The sequence below is a fragment of the Camellia sinensis genome, chromosome 6, assembly GCF_055761805.1.
Source record: "Camellia sinensis isolate YWXY chromosome 6, ASM5576180v1, whole genome shotgun sequence".
Lineage (NCBI taxonomy): Eukaryota > Viridiplantae > Streptophyta > Magnoliopsida > Ericales > Theaceae > Camellia > Camellia sinensis.
In genome coordinates this window covers 137,023,863-137,049,793 of record NC_138966.1, presented here as the reverse complement: position 1 = coordinate 137,049,793, position 25,931 = coordinate 137,023,863, and the positions used below count along the sequence as shown (strand labels likewise).

Below are 25,931 nucleotides of genomic sequence, written 5' to 3'. Positions count from 1 at the left end.
CTTTTGCCGACTAAACTCAGTTTTAGTCGCCATTTGTCCACTTTTAGCTACTAAATTTTTTTTAGGAGCCAAAAACCTTTACTTTTGGCCACAAAAAATTTGTTTGTCGGTAAAACACCTATATTCGGCAACTAAAGTATTTTTTAGTCGCCAAAACCTATAGTTTTGGCTACTAAATGCTTTTAGTTGCCAAAAACCGTGCTTTTTAGCTATTAAAATTTTTTCAGTCGCTAAAACTCCTATATTCAGCGACTAAACTGACTTTTAGTCGCTAAAAGCCCTATATTCGGCGGCTAAAGTGCTTTAGTCGGCAAAAGTGCTCAAGTTTGGCGACTAAACTGATTTTAGTCGCCATTTGTACTACTTTCAGTGACTAAATTCTGCATTTTCTTGTAGTGCAAAAAATCTTATATGTCAATAATTTCGAATAAACAATTTTTTAGCAGCACTGATTCAACACACACATTACCAAAGGGTTGGGTTAAGACAAAACAAGGATAAGTGATGGCCATCTTTAACGCAAAATCCTTAACAGCCTTATAATCCCACCCCATACCATGTTAACGTAATCTCATATACCACTCCCAAAATGAAAACAAACCCAGAAAGACTTCATAATATCGAAAAGCTAGCAGAAAGAGAGAAAAATCACCTGCAAAATGTGTGTCCAACAGAGAGAGTAAAGCGTAATGCGGAGTTCGATTCGAGCGCAAGCGACGAACTTGTAACGTTGCAAGGGTAGAAAGATAAAGTGGCTCTAGAGAGAGAGAGAGAGAGTACTGAGACTTAGAAAAGGGTTTCCAATCGATGCTAGGGTTTTCGAATGATGATATTCAGATGAGGGTTTTCAATCGATGAAACAGAGTGATGGGAGAGAAACGGTGGAATTGTTTCATATTTCCCCACTTATATAGAAGGACATTTCAGTTAATTCATGATATTTTTTTAATTGAGGGGCTTTTGGGGCCATTATTTTATTCCGTGGGCTTCATACAAAATAGGCCCAATAAGAGGGACTTTTTACCAAAAATCTCTTAAAATAATTTGTTTCTAAACGTGACTTAAATTCGAGACATATATTTGATCACTTAATCTAAATTTTATTTAATATTATATAAGATTATATGTACTTAATAAATTATTAATACACTAATCATTTTTAACATTATTGTAATCTAAAACTTGCCCAGGCCATGCTAGACATGTGGCCCCAACTGGTACTGTGAGGAGATTTTGAACCCACTGTGGGTGATGCAATCATTTTCACGTAACTGAACAATTTATTTTATGTTTTTAAGAAAGCCCGGCTTCCATTCAGCTCGGACTGACGGATACTGTTAGGTTTGTGAAGGTTCATCAGAGTTTTGTTTTGATAATTTAAATTGTTTAATATATATAATTTGTAGAGTATTATATATTTATAAAAAAAATTATATTGATCGGATATTGATAGTTATATGATCAAATCAATTTTGTATAAACAAAATAAACTATGAAAATATAAATAGTTGAAAGAAATCTGATCCGATAAAATAGTTATTGATATCCGATCAAAGTGATTTTTTATGCACATATAGTATTCGACGAGTTTCTCATATCGAATAATTTAAATTATCGAAACAAAATACATGATGAATTTTCATGAATCTTTTAACATTCTTTAATCTGATTCGAGACAGGAGAAAAGCCAGATTCTTTAAAAAAAAAAAAAAAAAACTATTTTCTCTCTTCGTAATCAAGAGATACTGAAACAGTCCAGACCCATTTTGAATCCTAGCATAGAGGCGACCATATATATTGCTCGTCCGTATCAAAATAACCGTTATTTTTTAAAAATTATCATTTGATAATATATTTTTTGAAAAATATTAATTATTATAATTATATTTTTTGTATTATTAATAAATTTAAAAGAAAGGTAAAATAGTAAATTTATATTATTTTATTTTTAAAATTTTTAAAACAGACTAATATTTTGAGATAATAAAAAAAAAGAGATTAATATTTTAAAACGAAAGAGTAATTCATTTTAAAAATATATGTATAAATAAATAAATATACTAGTAGAAGAAATAATTTTTTTTTTCATGAAACATGTTAAATTTTATATTTTGAATTCCATTCACATTTATAAATGTGTAACTATCTTTTTTCTAAAATTCTGAGGGAACAAATTTGTATGATTCAAAAACAATTAATAACTAACACAAATATATAAAATGTTTGTTTTTTTAGTCACACATATAATAATATAAGGTAGAGAAATGAGCGTTTTGGGAAGTGCATTTTTTGGCCATTTTCTTTTGGTTTAAATTTTTTTTAAAAAGGTTTTAATTTTTTTTAAAAAATTATACTTTTTAAATTCATTTCGCCAATACAGACAGAAAATATAAAAAAAATTTCACATAATTTTGAAAAAAAATAAAAAAATTCAGAAAAAAGTCTTTTTTTTTTTTTTTTTTTTTTTCTTTTCAAAATGGGCCAAAGAGTTTAGTTGAGATTATTTACCAAACATAATATAAAAAAGAGAAAAAAACAAAAAGAAACGAGTGATGAGAGAGTACAGTGAAGAAAGTCAAACATCACAACAAAGAGAGAGTGCTGACTAGTACTATTAAACTTCGATGAAAGAAAAAAAAACAAAAAAGTAGAGGAAAGCATTAAATGGCTGGCTTATTCAGTTGAGGAGCAGATTGGGTTTCTCCTCACCTGCTCTCTCTCTCTCTGTCTCTCCCCCAAAATCTGCCTCATTCTTAGTAATTTGAGGTCAAAATCTGCCACAGAATACCCAAAAAAGAGAAGAAACGAAATGGGTAATCGATTCATTTGCATGACAAAGAAGGACTCGAAAGATAATAATGGATCGAAGAGCAAGAGAATGGGTCGATCACAGCGCAAATTGCTTGCAGATGAGGAGTTGATTCACAGGCAAGCTCTTTCCATGGCAATTCAGCAGCACCAGTTGTCTCAGAGGTTCGATGGATCCATGTCTCGCCGAATCGGAGGATCCACCAGCTCTCGCCGCCGCAATCTCTCCGATCATTTCCCTAATCCCAAACAGGTCTGTGCTGTGCTGTGGGCCTTCTCTCTCTCTCTCTCTCTCTCTCATACTTTAATTCACTTTTTAGAACTACCCTTTACTTTACTTGTATTGAATGATTAGATCTCTGTATGGTAAAAGTGGGTTTTCATGTTATGATTTATAATATTTTATAGTTGCTGTGGTGAAGGAATACATGAGAGTCTACTGTTTGTTTGAAGATTCAAATCAAAAGAGAGGACATGAAAGTATGGTTTGATCAATTTGCTTTTACTTTTTTGACCTCTTGGAATTTTTTTAAAATCAGTGCCTAAGTGCTTTTGCACTTTGTAACCAAAAATAGAAAAGGAAAAGTTGGTTTGTGTACTTTTGGTATTTCTGATGAAAATGAAAAGAATTAAGTTTAAAATATTAATATTATTAAGGGTAAATATACTGATATAGGTTTGAAGAAAATGCGGATAGTTACGCAATTTTTGATGAAATTACATCGACCTCCCTTGGAGGAATGGTTAATTGAATGGGGTTAATGGAGGTAATGAAATTGCATTTTTTTTTTTACTAGTGTGCGAGTCCGTGACTTACCGCGTAAGGGTTACATTTTTACCCTGAAACTGAAACATTTTGTACAATAATATCAAAAGCATGATTACCCTGTTATCTTTTCTCACTCTTGCCCACTAAACAACCCTCTGTCTCTTCTCCCACTGGACAACAATCTCCCTCAACAGCCTCTAGGAATCAAAAGCTAAGGAGAAGCTTCATCCATGGTATTCATAGCTTTTGGAACAAATTCCCAACCCCATATCTAATATCAACCACAAAGCAATGGTGGTCTCAGTCTTAATGTCTTCCTTCCCCCATCTCTTAGTGGCTTCAATCTCATTGTGTCTTTCTCCCCTCCTCCTGGTGCTGGCCCTACCCTCTTCCCCCTCTCGTCCAATGTAGCTGAAATAATGATATTAAGAAATCTGGATAACACACTTTTAAAGTTGTGGTATTAATTTGAGGGCCCATTAACAAGCAGAAAAAGGCTAAGAATATTTAGTAACTAGCAATCTTCTAGATCAACTACGACTCCAAATAAAAAATCAATTAACATTACTTGACTCATAAGAAGTCCCATAGGTGCTGTTAAGAGACTCAAGTTCAACTCTCCTTACATTATTTATTAATATGTGTAGAACAATGAAGTTGGTTTAAGGAAAACTGATTTATTTGTAGCATAAGAGTGGGATGTTTTGGGCAGGACCCCTACACAATCTCATGCATGTAAGCAGCTATGTGCATGTGTTTGGAAATGGATGCCAATCCATGTGATTAGTAATATAATTGTACTTGTCTTGAAAGCTGTTTGGTGGAACCTTAGGGCTTGCTGGAAATGAATTCCTATAAAATTTTTACACACATCTATTTATGAAAACTGCGCATCCTACAAAATTATAATGTCACATTTTTTTGTTTATTTTTTCTTGCATATTGCATTAACATGCAATCACAGTGCTGTGCAATGCATTGCATCATCGGACACCCGGGCTTATCTTGCTTTGCAGATATTTATGTCTACATGATCATTAATTGTGTGGAGTGCATCTGTACAGCTTCCAGAATTTTTGGATAGTATAAAAGCAAAGCAATTTGTTTTAGTACATGGAGAAGGCTTCGGAGCATGGTGTTGGTACAAAACTATTGCTCTGTTGGAGGAATCAGGATTGCTTCCCACTGCCATAGATCTCACTGGATCTGGTATTGATCTGACGGATACAAACAGTGTCACTACATTAGCGGACTACTCAAAGCCATTAATTAATTTTTTGCAGGATTTGCCAGAGGATGAAAAGGTAGATATGCTCAAAGGATTGCTTTGATTCCTTTCATCTTCTTAACAACTCTCATGGCAATTATCTTGTGAAAAATTACAATATGTGTACTTCTGCAGGTTATTTTAGTTGGTCACAGTAGTGGAGGCGCTTGCATTTCATATGCATTGGAACATTTCTCAAAGAAAATCTCAAAAGCAATTTTCCTTTGCGCTACAATGGTGCTTGATGGGCAGAGGCCTTTCGATGTTTTTGCTGAAGAGGTGTGTAATTCATGCTTAGTCATGCTTTAAAGGTCAAACAAGTATGAAACAAGTTCTCCTGTGATAGAACTAAAATGACTCTAGATTAATTGGTAATTTTTTTTAAAGAAGTCAAATTCATTTCATGGAGGATAATTGATTATTTTATTACTAATAATTTAAAAATGATTTGGAAAATCCTTGTGTAAATAGAAAATTACACATGTCATGTACATTTAATAGGTACAAATCATTAGTAAGGCCAAGTTTGGGAAGACTAAATAAGTGCACTTTTTGTCTTTTTGGACTAAAAAATTGAGATTGAAAATATGGATGTTTGGGTTAACTTTTTGACTTTTTATGGAAAAATGTGTAATAAAAAATTGTAAAAATTGGTTTGTAGAGGAAAATTTGAATTGGGAGTTGTGCAGCCGTAATTGTTGACTTTTGGTGAATAGTGTTAACTTTTTAACTTTTTGAGTAACTTTTTGGCTTTTTGGCTTATTTGGGACTTCCCAAACTTAGCCTAAATTTGATATGTTAATGTCTGTAATGAGAAAGGAATTAAGAGCTTTCCTATAACTTAAAATAAAATATTTCACTTCTCATGTATTACACCCACACAACCTGAGAGTTTTCCAGCTTACAATTACTCCACCTCACATATTTGAAACTACATTGCCCTCTCCTATTAGAGTATGTCAGGAGACAGTTGTGAACTGAAAGTCTGCTTTAACCATTTACCCTTTCTATCTGTAAGATCTTCTCCTTCATTTTTTGTCTTCTTTACTTCTCTTTAACCTTTCATATCAGCTACTATGAGAACCATTTTTAATGGCTGTTGCCAATCAATGGGCAATGCTTCCAACCACCACCACCCAAATCCCTCATGATGGAAAACATTAACAAACAATCAAATCAAACTCTTCAATGGCATGATAGAGTTAAAGCAACCAAACCCATCATCTATTTTCATTGCTCACCTCCATCGATTGCCGCCTAACACCACCATGTAAGGCCAACCAGTCAACAATAACCAACACCTCTCCCACAGATGAACCAAAACTCCATCGTTGTCACCATTGTTCTTGCCATTGAACCTCAAGCCAACCTACATTTCCACTATTAAAACGTTGCACTTCTCTCTCATAGAAAACTTTCCAATCACACTCTTCTATCTATTCATTCTTTTTCTTCTTTTTAAAAAAAAAACAAAATAAAATTGTGGCTTTCTTCTAGTTTCATAGTCGTTATAAAGTTGATGACATTTTCAAGGAATCTATATAATACATTTATATATGTATTTTTATTGTAATAGTAGTTTGGAGAACTAGTGGACGGTTTCAACTTTCAACATTGATGTTGATGGTGGCATAGTGGGTATTGTTGGCCGTTTGGTTAGATGGTGGAGCTTGTAGCAGGCATTGTGGTGGTGGTGGGTGTGTACTGTTGGCCATGAAGGTGGTTGTGGAGTTGTGGTGGTGGTGTTTTGCTGGCCGTGTAGTTGGGTTGTGGGGAATGTGTGGTAGTGGAGACAAGAACTGGAAATGGTTGTCTGAATTGATTAGTTAGTAGAGGTAGCCATGAAGAGAGAGAGAGAGAGGTGTTGTGATGGGGTTTGATGGTCAGTACTAGCCATGGTGGTTGCCAATTTGGGTGCTGTGACCAGAGTTATAAATCCCATCCCATGCCGGTATTTTTTGACCAGTATCTTAGACCATTCCAAATTCTGTCTCGAAACACATTTCAGACTGATTCGATATATTTTCGACATACCGGTGAATTTTGGTAAATTCTAGTGATATCAGTGTCTAGGTCTTTTTACTCTCCTTCGGTCTTCGAGTTCATAATTTGGAGTTGATGGGCTGGTTTTTGGTGGTGGCAGGTTTCTTCCTTCGTCGATTAGCTGGAATGATCTGGTTGAGACATTATATATAATAATTTTTGGAGTTGATGTGGTGGGTGTGAGGGTGTGGTCTATTCCAGTGTTGGGTTTTTGTGTTCTACATATGCGGTCCAAAATGGTTGCTAGAGATAGTGTTCAGGTTTTGTTGGTGCGGGAGGCCTAGTAAGTTGCATCCAATTGAGATTGGCTGACTTGACTTGGTTCAAGAGATTGAATTACAAAAATGTTCTAGCTCACTAAGTGAACTCAATACTATATTATATTTGAACGACTCGAATAAGAGCAAAATTAGCATTTTGAATTTTTTTTTTTTGAAATGATGACAATAAATTCTGTCTTCAACTTTATGATTGGCCAATGGGGAGGGGAATCAGTAATGAACAATGAAAAACATATGGGGAGTGCTGTGTTATTACATGTAGGAATATGTGCAACTGTTAGAAACCTCAGGGGATGCGGGTGTAATTTACCCTACATTTTCTTCTGAAAAAAATTTATTTACCTTCAAATAAGTAAGCACATACTCTTTATCTTTTCCTTCGCTTCTTTTTTCTTTTTATATTATTATTTTTAATAACTAAACAGATTTGGACTTGCGTAAGTTTTTTTCATTGATGAGAATCACAGAGCAAGCAACTCATTAATAAGTAACTCTGGCAATTAGTACTTTCTGGATCTCCCAAAGTCGTCAATTATTAGAGTTAGAGGGTCAATGGGATGGTTCTTTCCTTTAATACATCGTTTCTTTCCTGTAATATTGTTATAGACATGCATAGTTGTTTCTCTAATTTACTTTATTCTGAAATAAGAAGAAATTACAGTCTATTATTCATTTCCCTCCAGAGTCCTGAGGCTCTTGGTCAGTCATTTATTGAACTTTTTGAGTGGGATCAATGATTCGGGTGGAAATTTGTAGAGGGGAGGGAAAAAGTGAAAAAAAATCAGCTTCTATTTCAGTCATATTTCACTGGCGTTTTCCTTTCCCTCCACAAATCCCTCATCAAATCATTGATTCAGAGATAGCCTTGGGAAAACATTTTTCGTCTGTCAAGAATGTCTTTGTCAATGGTGATTCATTGAGCAGTTTTCTTAGCTTTAATTTCCTGTATTTGCATGTTCCTTGAAGCAAATTCTTTTTTGCAGCTTGGGTCTGCTGAACTTTTTATGCAGGAGTCAAAGTTCCTAATTTATGGGAATGGCAAAGATAATCCTCCTACTGGATTCATGTTTGAGAAACAGAACTTGAGAGGGTTATATTTCAACCAATCCCCTACAAAGGTATTCCCCCCTCTGCTTTGAGAAATTACAAATTCCTGTCATAATTTGTCTCTTAATGGGGTAAACTGGAAATATAAAATTACCCTATTACCCTCCAGTTGATGGGGATCACATGAGGACCGCCATTCATTGCACTTATGTGGGGCGGGGCCGGAAGAATTGAAATTGATTTATTTAGACTTATTTAGGCTTGATTTAAGGAGTTATTTTGTAATTTTGGTTATTTTGGGATTTATTATGTCTTTCCTTATTCATTCTTTTTTATTTGGCCGATAACTATTGGGCTTAGTGTTATTAGAAGAAAATTTTGATATTGAAATTAATATTGAGTATTGAGAATTAGGGTTTCTTTGGTGTGGTCTCTTTATTTTGTTTCCTCTATTTTCTTTTGGTTACTCTATTCTTGCCGGCCGTCTGGCATCACTAATACTAAAATAAAATTACCCTATTACCCTTTTCTCCTTCCTTGCCCAAACCTCACACTTTTCCTCTCTCCCGATTCTATTTGAAAATAGCTAGAATTCATTTATCCATATATCATTTTTTTGTATTCATAAGAACTCTTTTATCATTTCTCTCTCTCTCTCTCTCTCTATATATATATATATATATATTCTTTTTGTTACACGCTAGCACCTTCTGCCACCACCTTCCACCTATCCTGGCCACCCCCCATCCACCACCTACCATGTTCCACCTCCACCATAATGTGTATATATATTATTTCTCTCTCTCTCTCTCTCTCTCTATATATATATATATTATATATATAAGAATCAAATGAAGGAAAGTTGTTCACAAGGTAATCATTGACTTCGGTTTGAGATGCATTCCTCATCAATGTCAGCTTGAGCAATGTGGATCGAGATGCATTGCATTTTCTCATCTTTGGTTTTCTAGGTTTTGAAAGAGAAGTAGCAGAGTATTATAATTGTTTAGTAGAGTGGTTTGGTGGTGATTGGCAGCCTTACACAAAATAATAATAAAATAGAAGTTGTACCAAACCACAATGCATATTTTAAAGAACCTGTTTATCTTAGTATGAATTCATGAAAAACAAAGGAATGGTCAATTAAAAGATTCGGACAAAATGCGAGACAATTTAATTATTTAATTTAATGTTATTCTTTTGTCAGGATGTTGCTTTGGCCATGGTGTCGATGAGATCTATTCCTCTTGGTCCCATCATGGAGAAGCTGTCACTCTCACCTGAAAACTACGGAACTGGTCGGCGATTTTTCATTCAAACATTGGATGATCATGCACTTTCACCTGATGTTCAAGAAAAGCTGGTGAGGGAAAATCCACCTGAAGGAGTCTTCAAGATCAAAGGCAGTGACCATTGCCCTTTCTTTTCAAAGCCACAGTCACTCCATAAAATTTTGCTTGAAATTGCTCAAATCCCCTAGCTTAATTTCTGAAGTATTTTTTTTTTACTTATAAGATCATAGTAAAGATACCTTATTTGATTGCTTAAAGGCTGTACAATGTGAGAGGCCATAGTAGAAATAGGTGCTGCTTTCTTCCTATTGTTCTCTAATTTCCAATTATGAATATGAATATGAATATAGGGAGAGGGGTTTTACAACCTTTTTCTAGTCAAAGTAATATCATTGTTGAATGTGAATGCTATAGGCTATGGCTACTTGCTCAATTTATTTATTGGGTCTGGCTTTGGTCCAGTCCACCATCGGACTGGACCGTACTGTTGGGCTTGTGGGGATTCACTTCGGGTCCTGTTTTGAAAATCTGAACCGTTTAATGTGTTGAACTCTTTGAGTACTATATGCCTGTAAAAACTCACATTGATCGGATATTGATAGCTATGTGATCAAATCAGTTTTGTATAAAAAAAATAGACGGTGAATAAATTAACGGTTGACAAAAAATTGATTTGATCACATAGCTATCGATATCCGATCAACGTGATTTTTTACAGGCATATAGTACTCGAAGAGTTCTACACATTGAACGGTTCAGAATTTCAAAACGGGACCTCTGGTGGACCCTCATGGGCTCAACAGCACAGTCTAGTCCGATGGTGGACTGGACCAAAGCCAGACCCTTATTTATTAATTATTTTTTTCAAAAGAAAAGGGTAATTTGGTTCAATGGAAAGGCTTCTTGTTAGTATTCTTAATGATGCTGATTCAACTCATGAAATCAATTCTCGTTTGTCAATTATATATTTTATTTAAAAGTTAAAAAGTTATTATAAGTTGTCATATTATTTTTTTTGTAAAAATTAAAAAATTATTAAAATAATATGTTTCTAAACGAAGCGTCTCTCTAAAATATGTGTATTATCTTATTATCTGTAGTCCTTGTTTTAGAGGAAGCCTGATGCACCGAGTCATGTTTTTTAAAAAAAAGGGAGAGTTGAAAATTTTTTAGAGGAGTGATGGAGACCCTTCAATCACTACTCCACCACCCCCCACATACGTGGTAGGTGGTGATGGGAGGACAAGGGAAACATAAAAAAAAAAAAAAAAAAAATCTAACTAATGAGAAAAAAAAGGAGTCAAAAGGGTGAAAAAAAAGAGAATTTTAAGTATTTTTAAATTTTTTATTCACTTGTATTTATTTATTTCTTGTTCGTAGGTGGGTAGGCTTTCGCTATTATCTGTAGGAAAAATAATTGATGATATATGGACTGGTCCAAGAGGAGGGGTGAGAAAATGAATAGCTTACCAACCTCGACGGTTTGGTTTAATCATTGAGTCAACTAGAATCAATCAGACATGTCATAATTAGTTCACAAATATATTTAAAGTTATATATTCACTCCGTTCTAAAATAATAATTTTTTTAATAATATAATTATTACACTTTAAAAATATAACTTTTTAAAATTACTTTTTGATATTATATTTTTTTTTAGAAATATCAATTGTCATAATTATATTTTTTGTATTGTTAATGAATTTAAAAGAATGGCAAAATAGAAAATTTATATTATTTTAGTTATAGATCTTTGAAAAGAGATAATTTGGGATAATGAAAAATAAAATAAAGAACTTATTTTGGAACGAAAGGAGTATCAATAAAATAGGACTGAGCAAAGAATCCGTGAAATCCGTAATCTGATCCAATCCAGTCTAATCCAGTAGGTTTGGATTGGTTTTTTAAATTCGTGGTTCGGTTCCGGATTGAAAAATTAAAAATCCGTAGTTTACGAATTGGTTCCGGATTGAACCCCAAGGTTCTAGATTGGAACCGATCCGGTCCGTATACAAATAATCTACATTTTTATTATACACCCGCATGCATAGTATCTTCTCTTATTTCATATAAAACTCAAATCCAAACCTAAATTCGCATAGTATCTTCTTTTATTACTTCTTTTATTATTTTTGTTTGCTAGTTTTTAGTGTTAATTTGTAATGGTCTAAATACTTATGGTGGAACCAGTTTTCTTATGATTGTTTAAATTTTAGAACAATATGTTGCTATTATAAAAAAACATGTTGCTATTGTGAAACTAATATCGTGCTATATTTATATTTTTAGAAAATTAAAGTGTTATATATTTTTTTTGTTATTTAATTATGTAAATCCGTGGTCCTAAACCGATCTAATCTGTAATTAAATAGATTGGTTCAGATTGGTTTCACGATTTAAATAGATTGAATTGATTCCAATTTTTCAGAAACCGTAAATAACGGATTGATCCTGATTTTACCCCAATCCAATTCAATCCGGACCATACTCACCCCTATAATAAAATATGGAGATAATTCAGAGATAACACAGGAGAGAAGCAAAATAGAAGGGGGAAAAAAAGTTGGAAGGGGTGCATTCACTGGAACATACACGAGACTTTCTAGCTTCCAATCAGTTCTGTCAAATAATAGCTACATTGCCATTTACACTATGTTTGGTTGGAGGATTCGAGGATGAATTTGAAAAGATAAAGAAAGAAAATAAAAATAAAATATGAATAAAACATATATATTTTATCTAGTTTTACATATCTTTTTTTCTTTATTTTTTAAATCTCTTCCCAAATCTCCTAACTAAATATAACTAGTGATGCGAAACATAAGCATATTATTCTATTACACTGATACAAACAAAAAAGGGAAAGAATTTATTTTAAACAGTGAATCCTAAGATCTTGACAAGAATGACAATAATCCACCCCAGAAGAAGATTTTTTAAGCATTGATTTCTTCAAGAAATGGATAATCAATGTAACCAACAACAGGATCATGAGTGTAGAAGGTCTCTCTATTGTACTTGTTCAGAGAAGCATTGAGCTCAAACCTCCTTGGCAAATCCGGATTGGCCAGAAAAAACCGACCATACGCGACAAGATCCGTATGGTTCTCCACCACAGCTCTCATACCGTTTTCTCTGCCATAACCTCCCCCGCCAATGAAAGTCTCAACCCCAAAACCAGCAGTACAAAATGGCCAAAATTTTACTAAGAACAAAAATGAGAGTCTCAACTCAGTCAAAATATTACTCTAATAGCTCCTCTCCAAGAGAACAAGAGCTCCAAAACCACCTCCCAATCATCTAGCTCCTGACAAAACAAGATATCCCAAAAGATATATAGTTCCTCTTTCAGCCGCAATCCTAGCAGTATGAAAGAAACCGGCTGGGGAACCATTAACCAAAACCGAAAACCAAAATGTAGAAATACATAAACCAAATCCAGTCTCTCTACTTTTGGCCAAAACCACTCATACTTATCACATAACCAAGGAACCCCTAATCAACATGGTTATAGGGCTTCTCAATGTCAATATTGCAAATCAAACCTCGAATCTACCCATTCATTAGCCACTGAGACAACATCTAAAATCTAGTGGCCACCCACATTTTGTGTTTTGTTACAGAGAATGTATATCTAGTTAGCTTCTTCCAGTGGAAAACTAATTACAGTCCTTTTTTTCTAGGATATGGTAATCAATGAGACCAAAATCTCAATACATAACCATGATCAACATACATATTGAGTCTGTGCAACATAGTCCATGCATAACTGAAAAATATAAACAGAAAACTAGAAGTCAAAATGTTGCCACAAATTCTTCCACAAATGTTATTTATGTTTTGCAAACAAAGAAGCTAAGCAACGAGCTGGAAACATTTGACTCAATGATTATGCATTGTTATTATCAGTGAAATATTGCCCTATGATGAAAGAGACATTCAAATGAGGGCAAAAGTCAACAATATACCTTGATTTGAAACTCTTCCCGCATGCCAAATCTGACAAAAGAATATACCACCCTTTGCATGAACAGCATCTACAATAGGTTTCCAAGCTTCAACTTGCTCCTTTGTCCATATACCAGGTGTCAATGGATATCTTCATTTGAAAAGAAAGAAGAATTAGTAATAGAAAAATAAGAAATGAAGACACTCACGCTTATTCACAGAGATAGGCACACTCTTGCACATGGACACCTACATATTTTACTTTAAATCCATAGAAAAGATTGAAATTCGCAAACTACTAATGCTAAAAGTACCCCTGTGCAGTATCGGAAACCATAGTGGCTTCGGCAATGAGAAGACCTCCTTTGCTGGTCCTCTGTGAGTAATATAAGACAGCATGTGGTTGAGGAACTTTGTCGAACGATCTCTGCCTAGTCAATGGCGCCAAGACAACTCTGAAAATATTGGAGCAAAAAAAAAAAAAAAGATGGAAAACTACATTTAGCATTTAGACATGTTGTCCTCATAAAGTTGAACCTCGCACTAATTAAATTATAACAGCTTCTTCAGAATTAAAAAAAACACTCGGCAAACAAAAGAACCACCACTAAAACAAGAATGACTTGACAAAATTCACAAAAACGTTAAGAACTTGAATCGATGATTAAAATTCAATCACGATTGAAAAGAACTGACATGTCCAAATCAACATACGAACTGCAGAGGGATTGTGCTGTGTCAGTTGTAAGCTACAAAGTCATAACTTTCATATGTCTATATGGGATAATGAACTGAAAAATTCAAAAGAAAATGACAACAACCAAATAAATGAAAACAAAGTCACAAAATGAAGAGGGAAAATAAAGCTACTCTTTAAATTTGCAGAGAATGCCTAAAAAGGATATGTGACCTTCCCATTTATATCTGTCAGGGTATGAAACTAAGGAATATTTGTTTACATAGCTATCAGATGATTTTTCTCAAGCCCCCTAAAATCTCACAGAAAAACCTCACTTCTTTCCTGTACTCTTGTTTCAAAAATAAAAATAAAAAAACAGAAAATTTTCTTGAATTCTTTTCCAATTGACGCATGTAATGATGATGAGCAGAGACTTTCAGCACGACACAAATTTAAACAACTGCCAACAAAAGTTAAGGAGAGAAAATACATTTGGGCCAATACATAGAGAATAATCATCTTGTTAATTAATCATTTGAAAGTGCCAGCTCCAGAGCAATATAATAAGTTTAGGCTGAATCCACAGATCATATGGAACACTGTATATGATATTATTCATAAGAAACTTTGGAGAGATACACATTAGATGATATTGAAGGGAAAAACACTAACAGATATAATTAGCCTAAGAAGTGAAAGTGGTTTACAAGACAGATGATATCTCATTTTCAAGACTCCGACCACAGAATCAACCACATAAAATAATCCTACTCATATTGTCTGTGGTTGGTTATGTGTCGCTTTACTTAAACCCACGTATGAATATATATAAGGCCATCTCTAGCCCTTACTCAAAATTTTAGTCAAATTTGAGTAAAAGGTTAATATGATATGAATGGACAAGCTTAGATTTAAGCATAAATCTGAGTAAAGACTACACTAAAGGCAAAGTGGCAAATTTTGGAGTCAGAAAACAGCCGTCAAAATTTTGTGTAAATTTGATTTGTTGAAAAATAGTTTACTCAAAATTTGAGTAAAACTCAATTTGGTATGAGTTTGGGTCAAGGAGCGGAGTTTGAATGATTTTTACCCAAATTTAAGTATGATAAAAGAGCATTTCCAATGCTACATCAAAAATTTCATCAAATTTGATAAAAAAAAATTGATTGGATACGATGCACTCCTATGAAGCATGGGTATTCGGAAAATTTTGCCCTACTTGTACTGGGTATTTATCGGGTACTGATAGGGCTACATGCATATCGAGTACTCGAAATACGTACTGGATACTTTTATACATTCTTTGACAATTGGGTACTCCATGTGTACTTCATGGGTACATCAGGAGTACACCAAACTATGGGACATTGGTGATGATACATTTAATTTATTAATTGTTCTTATTTACTTAAAATTGCAAACTTTTACTTGATGTATCAGAAATGAAAGATGTATTATTCAATGATGAAGTCGATGGAAGTAAAAACTAAAGTTTCAAGTTTTTATATTTTGCTTAGCTTGCTTTTGGAATGACACTTTGTTTTGTAATTTCTTCTATTTAATGGCATTAAAATAGCTTATAGACTTTGTTTTGATATTGCTATTGTTGAACTATGATTTCTCTTTTAGTTTTGTAATTTTCCCTTTTAGTTTTGGTATTGAACTTTGATTTGTAAATTATTTCTCAAACTATAAATTACAAAAAATAAAAATTTATTACCGTACTCCAAGTGTACCCGTATCCAATTTTTTTTAGGTTTTGTTGGCGTACCTGTACCAATATTTGTACCTGCACATGTGCTTCATAGATGCACTCCAATGGTAATTCACAATTTTCATTAAATCTTGGTACAAGCCCAGTTGTCCGGGAGGATATCCTGGAGGACAAAAGTAAAAATTAATGTTTAGATAAAGAAAGCTCAGTTGTCTGGGAGGATGTCCGGCCCAACAGCTACCTATAAAATTTGATGAAGGATAAAAGCTACCTTGATTTGATGAAAGATTTAGTTCTCCCTTCATTTGATATCAGTTTGATAAAAGCATTGGAGCTGAGTTTCAAGGATATTTTCATCAAATTTAAATTTGATAAAACATTTGATGAAGGATTGGAGATGGCCTAAGTCTGTGTCAGAGATGTCCTAAATATAAAATACAAGCAAGTACACATTTAAAATATAATATGCCAAACAATAAATAAAAAAATAAAAATTGACTAACAAAACAACCCATAAAGAAGAAGATTTCTTCAAACTAACATCCAGTAAAGTAAATATAAAAATGCAGTCACTAATTAAAGGAAGAATTACAACCCTGAACACAAAGAAGTGGACTGATTGAGAGAGTGAAGTACTGAATATCAAAAATGAAAAAATGAGTGAATTTCCCATGTGGGATTTTCCTCAAAAACATCAGTTAACAAATCCATGCAGCAACAGAAAGAGAAAACAATTAAAAAAAAAAACTACATTCTATCAATCAAACTGTTTATTGCAAATATAAACAACAAAATCAAGTGGGATCAAAATCAAGAAAAATTTCTAGTGTATGTGAGTAAAAAAAGGTAGACAGACACCTATGAGAAAGTTGGGAGTTTCCCATCTTGTATGGGGAGAGAAGAGGGTTATGGGGTGGATGCTTTTGCTCTTTCTCTTCTTGTCCTTGCCTTACTTGCTCCAATTCCATTTTTATTCACTGAAAACACTTGAAAAATGGAAGCTTGTGGATGAATGAATGAATGATATCCCAAAAATCAAAGATAGTGAAGCCGGGTTTAACAATAATACAAGAAAGAAGATTACAGAACAGGAGGCTCCAATATTGGATTGAGGGAAGCTGGGTGGGGGTATAAGTAGCAGGGGATGTCATTCTTAATATTTTTTTTTCTAATGAAATTTGAATTTGATTAAAAAAAAATATATATCTTTTCTTGTTTTTACAAAAATAACGTTGGTGTGTTAACATAATTATTTTACAATTAAAAGGCTATGTGGCTGCTCTATTAGTTCGAACCTTGATTTCCTCCTCACCACTATACTATTGAGCCAAACCTCTACATCTAAATTATTTTCAATTTATTCATTAAATATTGGATAAATTATGTAAATGGTTTACTCAATATGTCAATTGGTTTATATTGTTTTAATTTGTTTGATTTTACTTCTTAATTTAACAAATTGTGTCATATTAATTCAATAAATTACCGCTGTTAGGTTTAGTAGACGGAAACTCAAATAATGTGTTAATTTGGTCTATATAATTTACACGATGTACTAATTTAGTCCTTGTAAAAATTGAACAAATTAAAATAATAGAGACCAAATTGACACATTGTTTGAGCACGTGATAGCTTTCCGTCCACCAAACTTAACGACCATTATTTATAAGATCAATATAACAGAATCCATTAAATTAAAGGATAAAATCGAACAAATTAAAACAATAAGAACCAAATTAATATATCGTATAAATTATAAGGACCATTTGTATAATTTATCCTTAAATATCTCATCAAATTAAAAAGATGAAATATTGAAAATATTTTTTTCCATAAAATTTGATAAGAAGATAAATTTGAGATAAGAGGAAAATTTGTAAAGAAAATTTAAAAATAATTTGCTATTAAAATTAAATTAAATAAAAAAAATTAAGAAAGAGTTGAAAATCTATATAATAAAATAGGATTGTTTTTGAATTTTTGTCCTATTAAGATATTTGGGTGACTCAGATTTGTTCAAATTATAAAACAACGGTTGTGATGTATTCTACGTGTACATTTTCTACTTTCTCGCTTCTTTCTCTTACTTTTTCTTTTCTCATCCACCCTCCCATGATCCCATAAATAATTCCATGAATAATCTCATGATTCCACCTTCCTTATTTTCTATTTATTTTTTTATTTCTCCTCTTTTTTATTTTTCTCCTTATTTATTTAATTTTTTTTCTTTTTTGTTCACTTACTTTTATTTACACCATACTTTTAGGCACAGAGGCTCCAATTGAATATATTTGGATCTCCTTTGCAGCTGATACTTCTTTTGCAAATTACATAAGCTGTTACATATTCATGAAAAGGAAATTATTATTAATAATTTTTTATCAACAAAAGTAAATTGCTGACCAGACTGATGTTGATTGTGTTGAACGGTTAAAGCGGAGCAATTTCTTGGAGATTTGGGGGTTGTTGATAGGGATTGGCTTCTTCCAGTCATCAGATTAGAGAGTGTTGTTAGACTTGTGAAAACTTATTACAAATCTCATTTCGATAATTTAAACTATTCAATATGTAAAATTCGTTGAATATTATATGACTGTAAAAAATTACTTTAATCGGATATCGATAACTATTTCATTGGACTAGATTTTTGTCAACTATTTATTTTTTTACCGTCTTTTTTTTTTATACAAAATTGATTTGATCATATAACTATCGATATCCAATCAATATGATTTTTTATAGGTATATAGTATTCGACAAGTTCTAACAGCTCAGATTATTAAAACGGAATCCATGATGACTTCCACAAGCTGAACCATACCCTTCAGTCCGTGAAAGCCAAACCCTTATTGATATTCAACTTGAGGGGGATTCACGCAAGGTTAAAGCCGTGCAAAGTGGATGATCAAGCACTTTCACCTGATGTTCAAGAAAAGTTGGTGAGGGAAAATCCAATTAATGCTATGTTTGGTTAGGAAATTTAAAAAAAAGTTTAGAAAAAGAAAGAAAAAAATTAGTAATATATATATATATTTTAAATCTTTCAATCAAACACAAAATAAAAAAATCTTCAAAATCAAAGGCACTCACCATTGCCCTTTCTTTTCAAACCCACACTCCATAAAATTTTGCTCCAAATTGCTCAAATCCCATAGCTTAAATTTCTCAAGTTTTTATTTTTATTTTTTTATTTTTACTTACAAGATCATAGGAACTATACCTTATTTGATTGCTTAAAATGGCTGTACAATGCAGAATCGGCCTTGAGCTAAGGTTATTTAGGTTTGTGCCTTAGCCTTAAAAAATTGGTCTAAAATAGGATACCAAATTTAGAAAAATATTATAATATATTACAAATATAAATAGGCCTAAATTATTTTTGTTATTTTAAGACCAATCTAAAGGATCCAAAAATATTCTGTTAAACCTATATTTGTTTATAAGTGTGGTTTGACCTAATTGAAATTAAAATATATATAAAATATTAGTGGCCTTTGAATGAAAAAACTAAATAGACATACAAAATATTAGTGGTCCAAAATAGGGCCCTTGATTTTTTTTCTTTCTTTATCAGATTTTAATAGAATAAATAAATTTGTCCTAATTTTTTTTTTACATTTCTTGTTTATCAGATTTTAGTGGAATAAACAATTAATTCAATATCAATCACATTCATACACAACATATTCAATAAACAACAATGCAACCACACTCATAAACAATATATTCAATAAACAACCATTAATTCAATACATACCCTATACATTTTAATTGAATAAAGATTTTCCTAATTTTGGTTTTTTTTATATGAATACATTTTGATATCTATTTTGGTATCAATCGATGGTAGTGATATGAAATAGGGTGATTTTTTTTTTCCTTTGTGAATATAAGCTTCCATTTTTGTTTCGCCTTAAGCCCCAAAAACTAAGGGCCGGCCCTTAATATGAGAGGCCATAATACAAATAGGTGCTGCTTTCTTCCTATTGTTCTCTAATTTTCAAATATGAATATAGGGAGGGTTTTTACATCCTTTTCTATTCAAAGGAATATCATTGTTGACTGTGAATGGTAAAGCCCCCGTTCGGCATCCAAAGTTGGGAGGTTACCAAGTTAAAATATGAGAAAATTGGTCTAAGATCTCTCTCCCATTTTTAGTAATGGAAAAGATTCACGATATTATTTTATGATATCTAAAGTCCCTTAACCCCACACCCATATATCACAAAGAAATTTGACTCTCTCTCTGCGATCTTCATTCTAAGGCGAGTTCATTTCTCTCTCCCTCTCTCTCTCTCTCTCTCTGCACATTCTCTTTCTCTTTGCTCCTTTCTCCTCTCTCGATTTTCATCTCCGATAGCACCACCACTGCCCCAACATTACCGTCCCGCTGTTAGCAATGGAGGTCACCACCATGGTGTAGACGTCCCCGAACGCCCCGGAGGATGAGTCCCGTTCTGTTCGTATTGGGCTCACTATGAGTTCAGGACTCTCAAATTGTCATGGTTCTTAATCTGAACCAAATAGTCCAAATCCGGCAAATCGTTCTTGAGAAAGCAGATTTTTTGAAAGAAGTGCCAAACATGGACTGCTTTCCCAGATACAGAGTCGCCACCTAAATGTTTTATTTTTGGGGAAATTTAGAAAACCCTGACTCGTTTTCCTAAGGCCACGTGTCCGTCATCACCAAAGTTGCCTCGGCTCGGGAACTTGGGTACGATTGGGGAAGGTCACTTCGTGAGCACTCCCGCTCGCCCGATCAATACTAACCATGATATCTAGTTTTGAAAACTTTATGCGTCCTTATTCTGGTTATTAGCCTAGATTTACTATGTGATGTGCACAGCATACAAGTATAGACTGGATCGTCTGAATTGGAACAAAACATTTCATGTTTGTTTTTGAAAATGGTTTGATGGTGCTATCCGCAAGTAGGCTAAGACATGGGTTTGCCACCCTCGGGTGGGCTTAGAAAAACATGATTTTGCCACTATCTAGTGGGCTTAAAACACACATTTTAACGAATTGTTCCAACTCAAATAACCCAACCTTCACCCACAGGCATTCAGGCAGTTATATCACATAAGCACTTAGCCTCATGGCAAACATGCTATCATGGTAGTCACTCACACACATGCAAGGATGCTAAAGCATAAAGCTTACCGAGTACTCCAAGCCAAAACAGAAGCTAATTAGAAATCCATGCATGATCCTAACTATACAGAAATGCCTAATGCAACACATGCAAAAGTGCAACTATAGCAGGCTCGGCTATTCTAAACATGGCATATGAAATGCTATAGCTAACATGTATTCAACTTGGAATTGAAAATACAATGCAGTTAGTATGATGGGCCGAGCACGGTGCATGCAAGACAGATGAATGAATGCAAACATGCTATCATACTGTATGCTAATTGAAACATGCCCTATTCTAAACATCATAAGCGGGTAAATAAAAGGGAGAAAGACGTGGGGTTGGAAGACATACATCACACACACGCACACTTATTACAGTTGTGCCCTCACTCGGAGGGTCCGAATGAATAATATACAGTCCCAAATGAATAAATAATACAGTCCCGAATAAATACAGAATCCTAATTAATTAACAAATTAATCTAGAAAAGCAGTAAATTGGCACGCAAATCCATGGACCGCCTCAGCTCTGTTCCAAATGATGAATGATGCATGCTCGAGTTGCCTTGTGCGGAGAATCCCTTACGATGCCCCGGTTTGCCTCTGTTTGCAATTATTCTTGGGATGTGTGCCAGGCTCCGGAAGGTTACTAATTTCTGATTTACTGCAACAGAGAGCAACAAAGGGGCGTGGCAAAGTTTTTTCACATATGTATGCATGACTACTCTTCAAGGAGTGTAGTCCTCGATCCTCGTGCCACCAATCACGCATCTCGATGCATGATGGCCGAGAAGTCGAATTGCATGACTCAATATGAAATGAATGCACATATGGACACAACAAGGCCTAGACTCCATCATGGATAATCCGGAGTGTCGGCAACCGGGAATTGAGACATGTTCCGTCACTCGGAGTACGAAACGTCCCTCGTTTCCCGTGCTTGGGCTAACTCCTATCCCAAGCACAATGCAATATGCATGATATGCATGAATGCAATCCTAACATACAACCCAACATACACAATGCTATGAAATGACATACACAATGCGCGATATAACGAGGCATACACAATGCTCTAACATACAACCTAGCATACATAATGCTATGAAATGAAATGGCATATGCAATGCATAATGGACTTACACTAACATGAGTGGACCTCAGCCACACTCACATCAGTAGCCATTAGGTGAAAATGAGACTCTCGAAATGCGTGCACGCATGCACGCAAACCGAGGACCGAACCTAAGGCATGACATGCAACTCTAACAAGGCATGGAACATGGTATGCAAACATGCAAATTTCAGTACTGAAATATGATACAAAATGGTCCCGAATCACGGAAATATGGCACCCGATGCATGGAATGGTCCCGAAACTCAAAACTAGGCACATGAATTGACCTATAGCTATACAAAGCACGCATTATTTGATCATGAAGTCTAAAGACAGAGCCAAGGCAGTCCCAAATCATGAATATTTCTAGTTCAAAGCATGGCCAAAAAATGCTAGCAAGATGGACTAAAATAGCATGCAATTTTGACTAGCAAACATGGTTTACATGGCAAGTATAGGATGCACATGGAATCTCACCAAACCAGCAAAAAATCAGTGAACAAAATATGTGAAAATAGGCCCAAATAACCACTGATATGCAACCATGGCATGCAAAAATGATGAGTTACTTTAGAGGGCCATGCAAGGAGTCATTAAGCACATGCAAGATAGACATTTGGCATGGCATAAAAAACTATGAAAATCAAATATGGTAGTCCCAAAACTCACCAAATTGACCCTAGAAAGTGACTCCAAAGCATGCAAAATAGGGTCTCTTTGGAAGGCCAAAATGACCACCAAACAAGTCAAGGTGAGAGGGGGTCACCCCCCTCTAATTTGGAGGCTCAAAACAGTGTCTTAGCCACTGAAAATCCACTGGATTTCAGTGGCTAGAAGGCCAAACAAAGCATGCAACAAGGGCTTAGGTGTAAGGCTCAAAATAGGAGACAATCAAGCATACAAGGAAGCATATGACCTCAAAAAAAAATTGAACCTTAAACAAACTCGAAGATGAGATTAAAACAAGATATTTTTCAGTTTATGACAACTCTCAAAAACAAACACAAGTAGGGCTAATCTATCATGCAAAAATGGCCCTAAAAGAGAGAATAGAGACAAGGGACAGAAGCTGGCCTTAAACAGTGAAGAGCCCTTCAACAAAGTTGAATAGAGGGTCAAAAAAAGGCACTTTACAGTTTATGTCAAGCTTCGAAAATAATCACAAGTAGGCCTAAAATATCATGCAAGAAAAAGGCCTAAAAGAGGGATAAAGAGACAAGTGATAGCTGCTGGCCTCAAACAGAGAAGAGCCCTTCAACAAAGCTGAAGAGGGGCTCAAAATAAGACATTTCACAGTTTATGACCAAGTCTGAAACAGCTCACAAATAAGCCTAAAATATCATGCAAAAAAAGGCCTAAAAGAGAGTTTAAACACAAAGGGTGAGGAGGAGACCTCAAACAGAGAAAGACCCTTAATCAAACATGGATATGAGCACAAAATATGACTATTTTCAGTTCGGGTCGGAGCCCAAAAATGCAAGAAACAAAGGCTAAAATAGCATGTAAGATAGGACAAGAAAGAGGGAAAATGGGACTCACCCTTGTAGAACCAAGCTTCAACAGCTTTTGGACCAGGTTTGGGAGCTCTTAGCCTCTAGAAAACAGCCTCAAGTTGCTGGAATGGAGTGTGGAGGTGTTGTGCTATGGATTGGTGCAAGAATCTTAGGGTTTTGAGGCTTGGAGTAGAGAGAGAGGGGGAGTTAATGCAAGAGGCTCAAAGCAATTTTTGTAACCCTGAAAAATGGAGCTGGGGGGCTGGTTTTATAGAGGAGAGGAGTGGAGGAAAGGGGGGGAAAATCAAATTCAAATTTCCCCCCCAAAAGACTCCCCCTCGGATATAGGATCTGGGGAGAAAAGGAGGGCATAGCTGGAAAGAACAAGGTGTGAGGGTCATGGCCGGCCAGGTTCAAAAGGTTCAGGTGGCCGGCCAGCCATCCCCCATGGCCGGCCAGCCAAGGGTCAAAAGGGTCAATGCAAATTGCTGGTCGGCCACCCCAAAAAGGTGGCCTCCCATGTGTGCACAACACAAATATGTGGTCAAAACCCAGAAAATGTGAACCGGGAGAGAGAAAAGCCAACTTTTTGGAGGGGTTCAAAAGGGTCAAGGACAATTACTGGCCGGCCTATACATATTGGTGGCCTCCCAGGTGTGTACAACACAAATATGGGGTTTAGGGCTAAAGAAAGTGGCCTCGGGGTGGTCAACATTAGCTTTTTAGTGAGGAAAACGGGCGACGGAGAGCGATGAAGAAATAAAGCTGGCTTTTCAGAACAATTGGTGGCCTCCCATCCTCCTACAAGCTTTCTAACAATGAAAATAAAGTCTCTACCAAAAATGAACCAAAACGGATGCAAAACGGAGGTTCGGGGACCGAAACGCGCGGCCCGGGGCCCCGAAAATGGGCTGTTAAGCACCGGAGGTGGCGTTCGACCACGAAGTTGGTCTCCCGAGCCACAGTGTCTCCCAAAAGGGAGTAAATAAGATGTATGCCAAAAATCGGAGCAAACGGAAGTGGTTAGGCGGTCCTGAACCGAGCACACGGCTGTCGGCTTCGAAAAATCGAAAACCGGGCTCCAAATAGGAAGAATGGCCCACGACCACGAAACATAGCCTACGGCCACTGAGAGATGATCTATGAGACCTCTCCCTCCCTTCGGGAAGAAAAAAAAAGAAGAGAAAACAGAGTCTAGTTCGCAAACCGAGGCAAGACACGAAAGAGTCCGGAAGTCCGGAGGCAAGGCTCGCAGCTGAGACTCTGAAACTTCTGAACGAGCACAATATGCAATATCACCGAGTGCTCAACTGGTGATGTCTGAGTCTTAAGGTCGGTCAAAAATGGGGTGTCTACAGTTGCCCCTCTTTGACAGAACTCGGAAGTCATAAGTGACGAGAGTGAATGTCAAAGCCCAGAGACAACCCATTTTTGGTAAGGCCGAAGACTTAGACAAACAGGCAAGATAAACAGAGATGCGCCCGCAGGCGTGCCCGCAGGCAGGGGCAAAATGCAACTGGCAATGCAAGAAGCTGAAGGTATCTCAATGATCATGCAAATGCAGCAAGCTGTAATGAAGCACATATTCACAATAGATGCAACAGTTTTAAGCAAGAATGCAAAGCAACAACTATATTTCATGCAGTTAAGAATGCGGAGAATTATTCAATTCTCACCGCGTCTCACACGGAGAAAATACAATACCTGCGCGGTTCGTCTGGTCGCGCCAGCCTCAAATGAACCGTACATACAATATCGTGCCCTGAAAAGAGAGAGACTCAACAAGCACAACATTGTTAACAACATGTTTTCAAAACGATATTGAATGCAGACAATCGCGGCGTCGATAGAAAAGTGCATCGCAATGCGAGGAGTAACGCGCGTGACAATGCGGGTTAAGCACGAGGGTATGACAACACCCATGAAATGTGCACAATAGCATGAGTGGTGTGCATGAGAATGCAAGTGACGTGCATAACAATGCAGAATAAGTGTGAACTCGAATGCGAATTTGTCGTAAAACGACGAGCAAAGAAATGCAAGTTTTTGATGAGGGCGACTCGATTGCGACCTCCGGTTTACCTCTCGGAGGGGTCGCAACGTGTTCAAAAAGGATACATCTCACTTTTGACAAGTAACGATGAGAAACGCATCGAAAGTTGAAGTTGAAGTTCCGGTAGAACGATTTCGCGACGGAAAGTGCATTTCTCTTGTACTTTTTTAGGTCCCGGGGACTCCAATCCTCCCTAAAATTTGCAGTGAGCTTGGTGGGCACCTGGGGAACACCACCGGCCAGTTTTCTTCCTAGGGGGAGGCCACCGACCAGGTTTGAGG

The 25,931-nt window shown here is 35.4% G+C and overlaps 2 protein-coding genes across 6 annotated transcripts; one reads left to right on the top strand and one right to left on the bottom strand.

Moving 5' to 3' along the window:
* The first annotated feature begins 2,548 nt into the window (after positions 1-2,548).
* LOC114262082 (putative methylesterase 12, chloroplastic) lies at positions 2,549-9,890 on the top strand. Its single transcript, XM_028202426.2, has 5 exons — positions 2,549-3,061; positions 4,642-4,881; positions 4,980-5,123; positions 8,152-8,286; positions 9,423-9,890. Exons 1-5 carry the CDS (start codon positions 2,810-2,812, stop codon positions 9,693-9,695), a joined length of 1,044 nt encoding a protein of 347 aa, XP_028058227.1. The 5' UTR covers positions 2,549-2,809; the 3' UTR covers positions 9,696-9,890.
* Positions 9,891-12,223: 2,333 nt separating this feature from the next.
* Positions 12,224-16,969, bottom strand: LOC114262081 (12-oxophytodienoate reductase 2). Of its 5 annotated transcripts, none has more exons than XM_082874824.1 (4): positions 16,707-16,949; positions 13,770-13,910; positions 13,476-13,606; positions 12,224-12,814 (listed from the first exon to the last, which is right to left on the bottom strand). In XM_082874824.1, exons 1-4 carry the CDS (start codon positions 16,814-16,816, stop codon positions 12,804-12,806), a joined length of 393 nt encoding a protein of 130 aa, XP_082730950.1. In that variant the 5' UTR covers positions 16,817-16,949; the 3' UTR covers positions 12,224-12,803. The 5 variants fall into 5 exon arrangements, with proteins under 5 accessions (XP_082730950.1, XP_082730948.1, XP_082730949.1 ...); XM_082874822.1 differs by lacking the exon at positions 16,707-16,949 and adding an exon at positions 15,924-16,277; XM_082874823.1 differs by lacking the exon at positions 12,224-12,814 and having other exon boundaries at positions 13,299-13,606; positions 16,707-16,969.
* Positions 16,970-25,931: the final 8,962 nt, after the last annotated feature.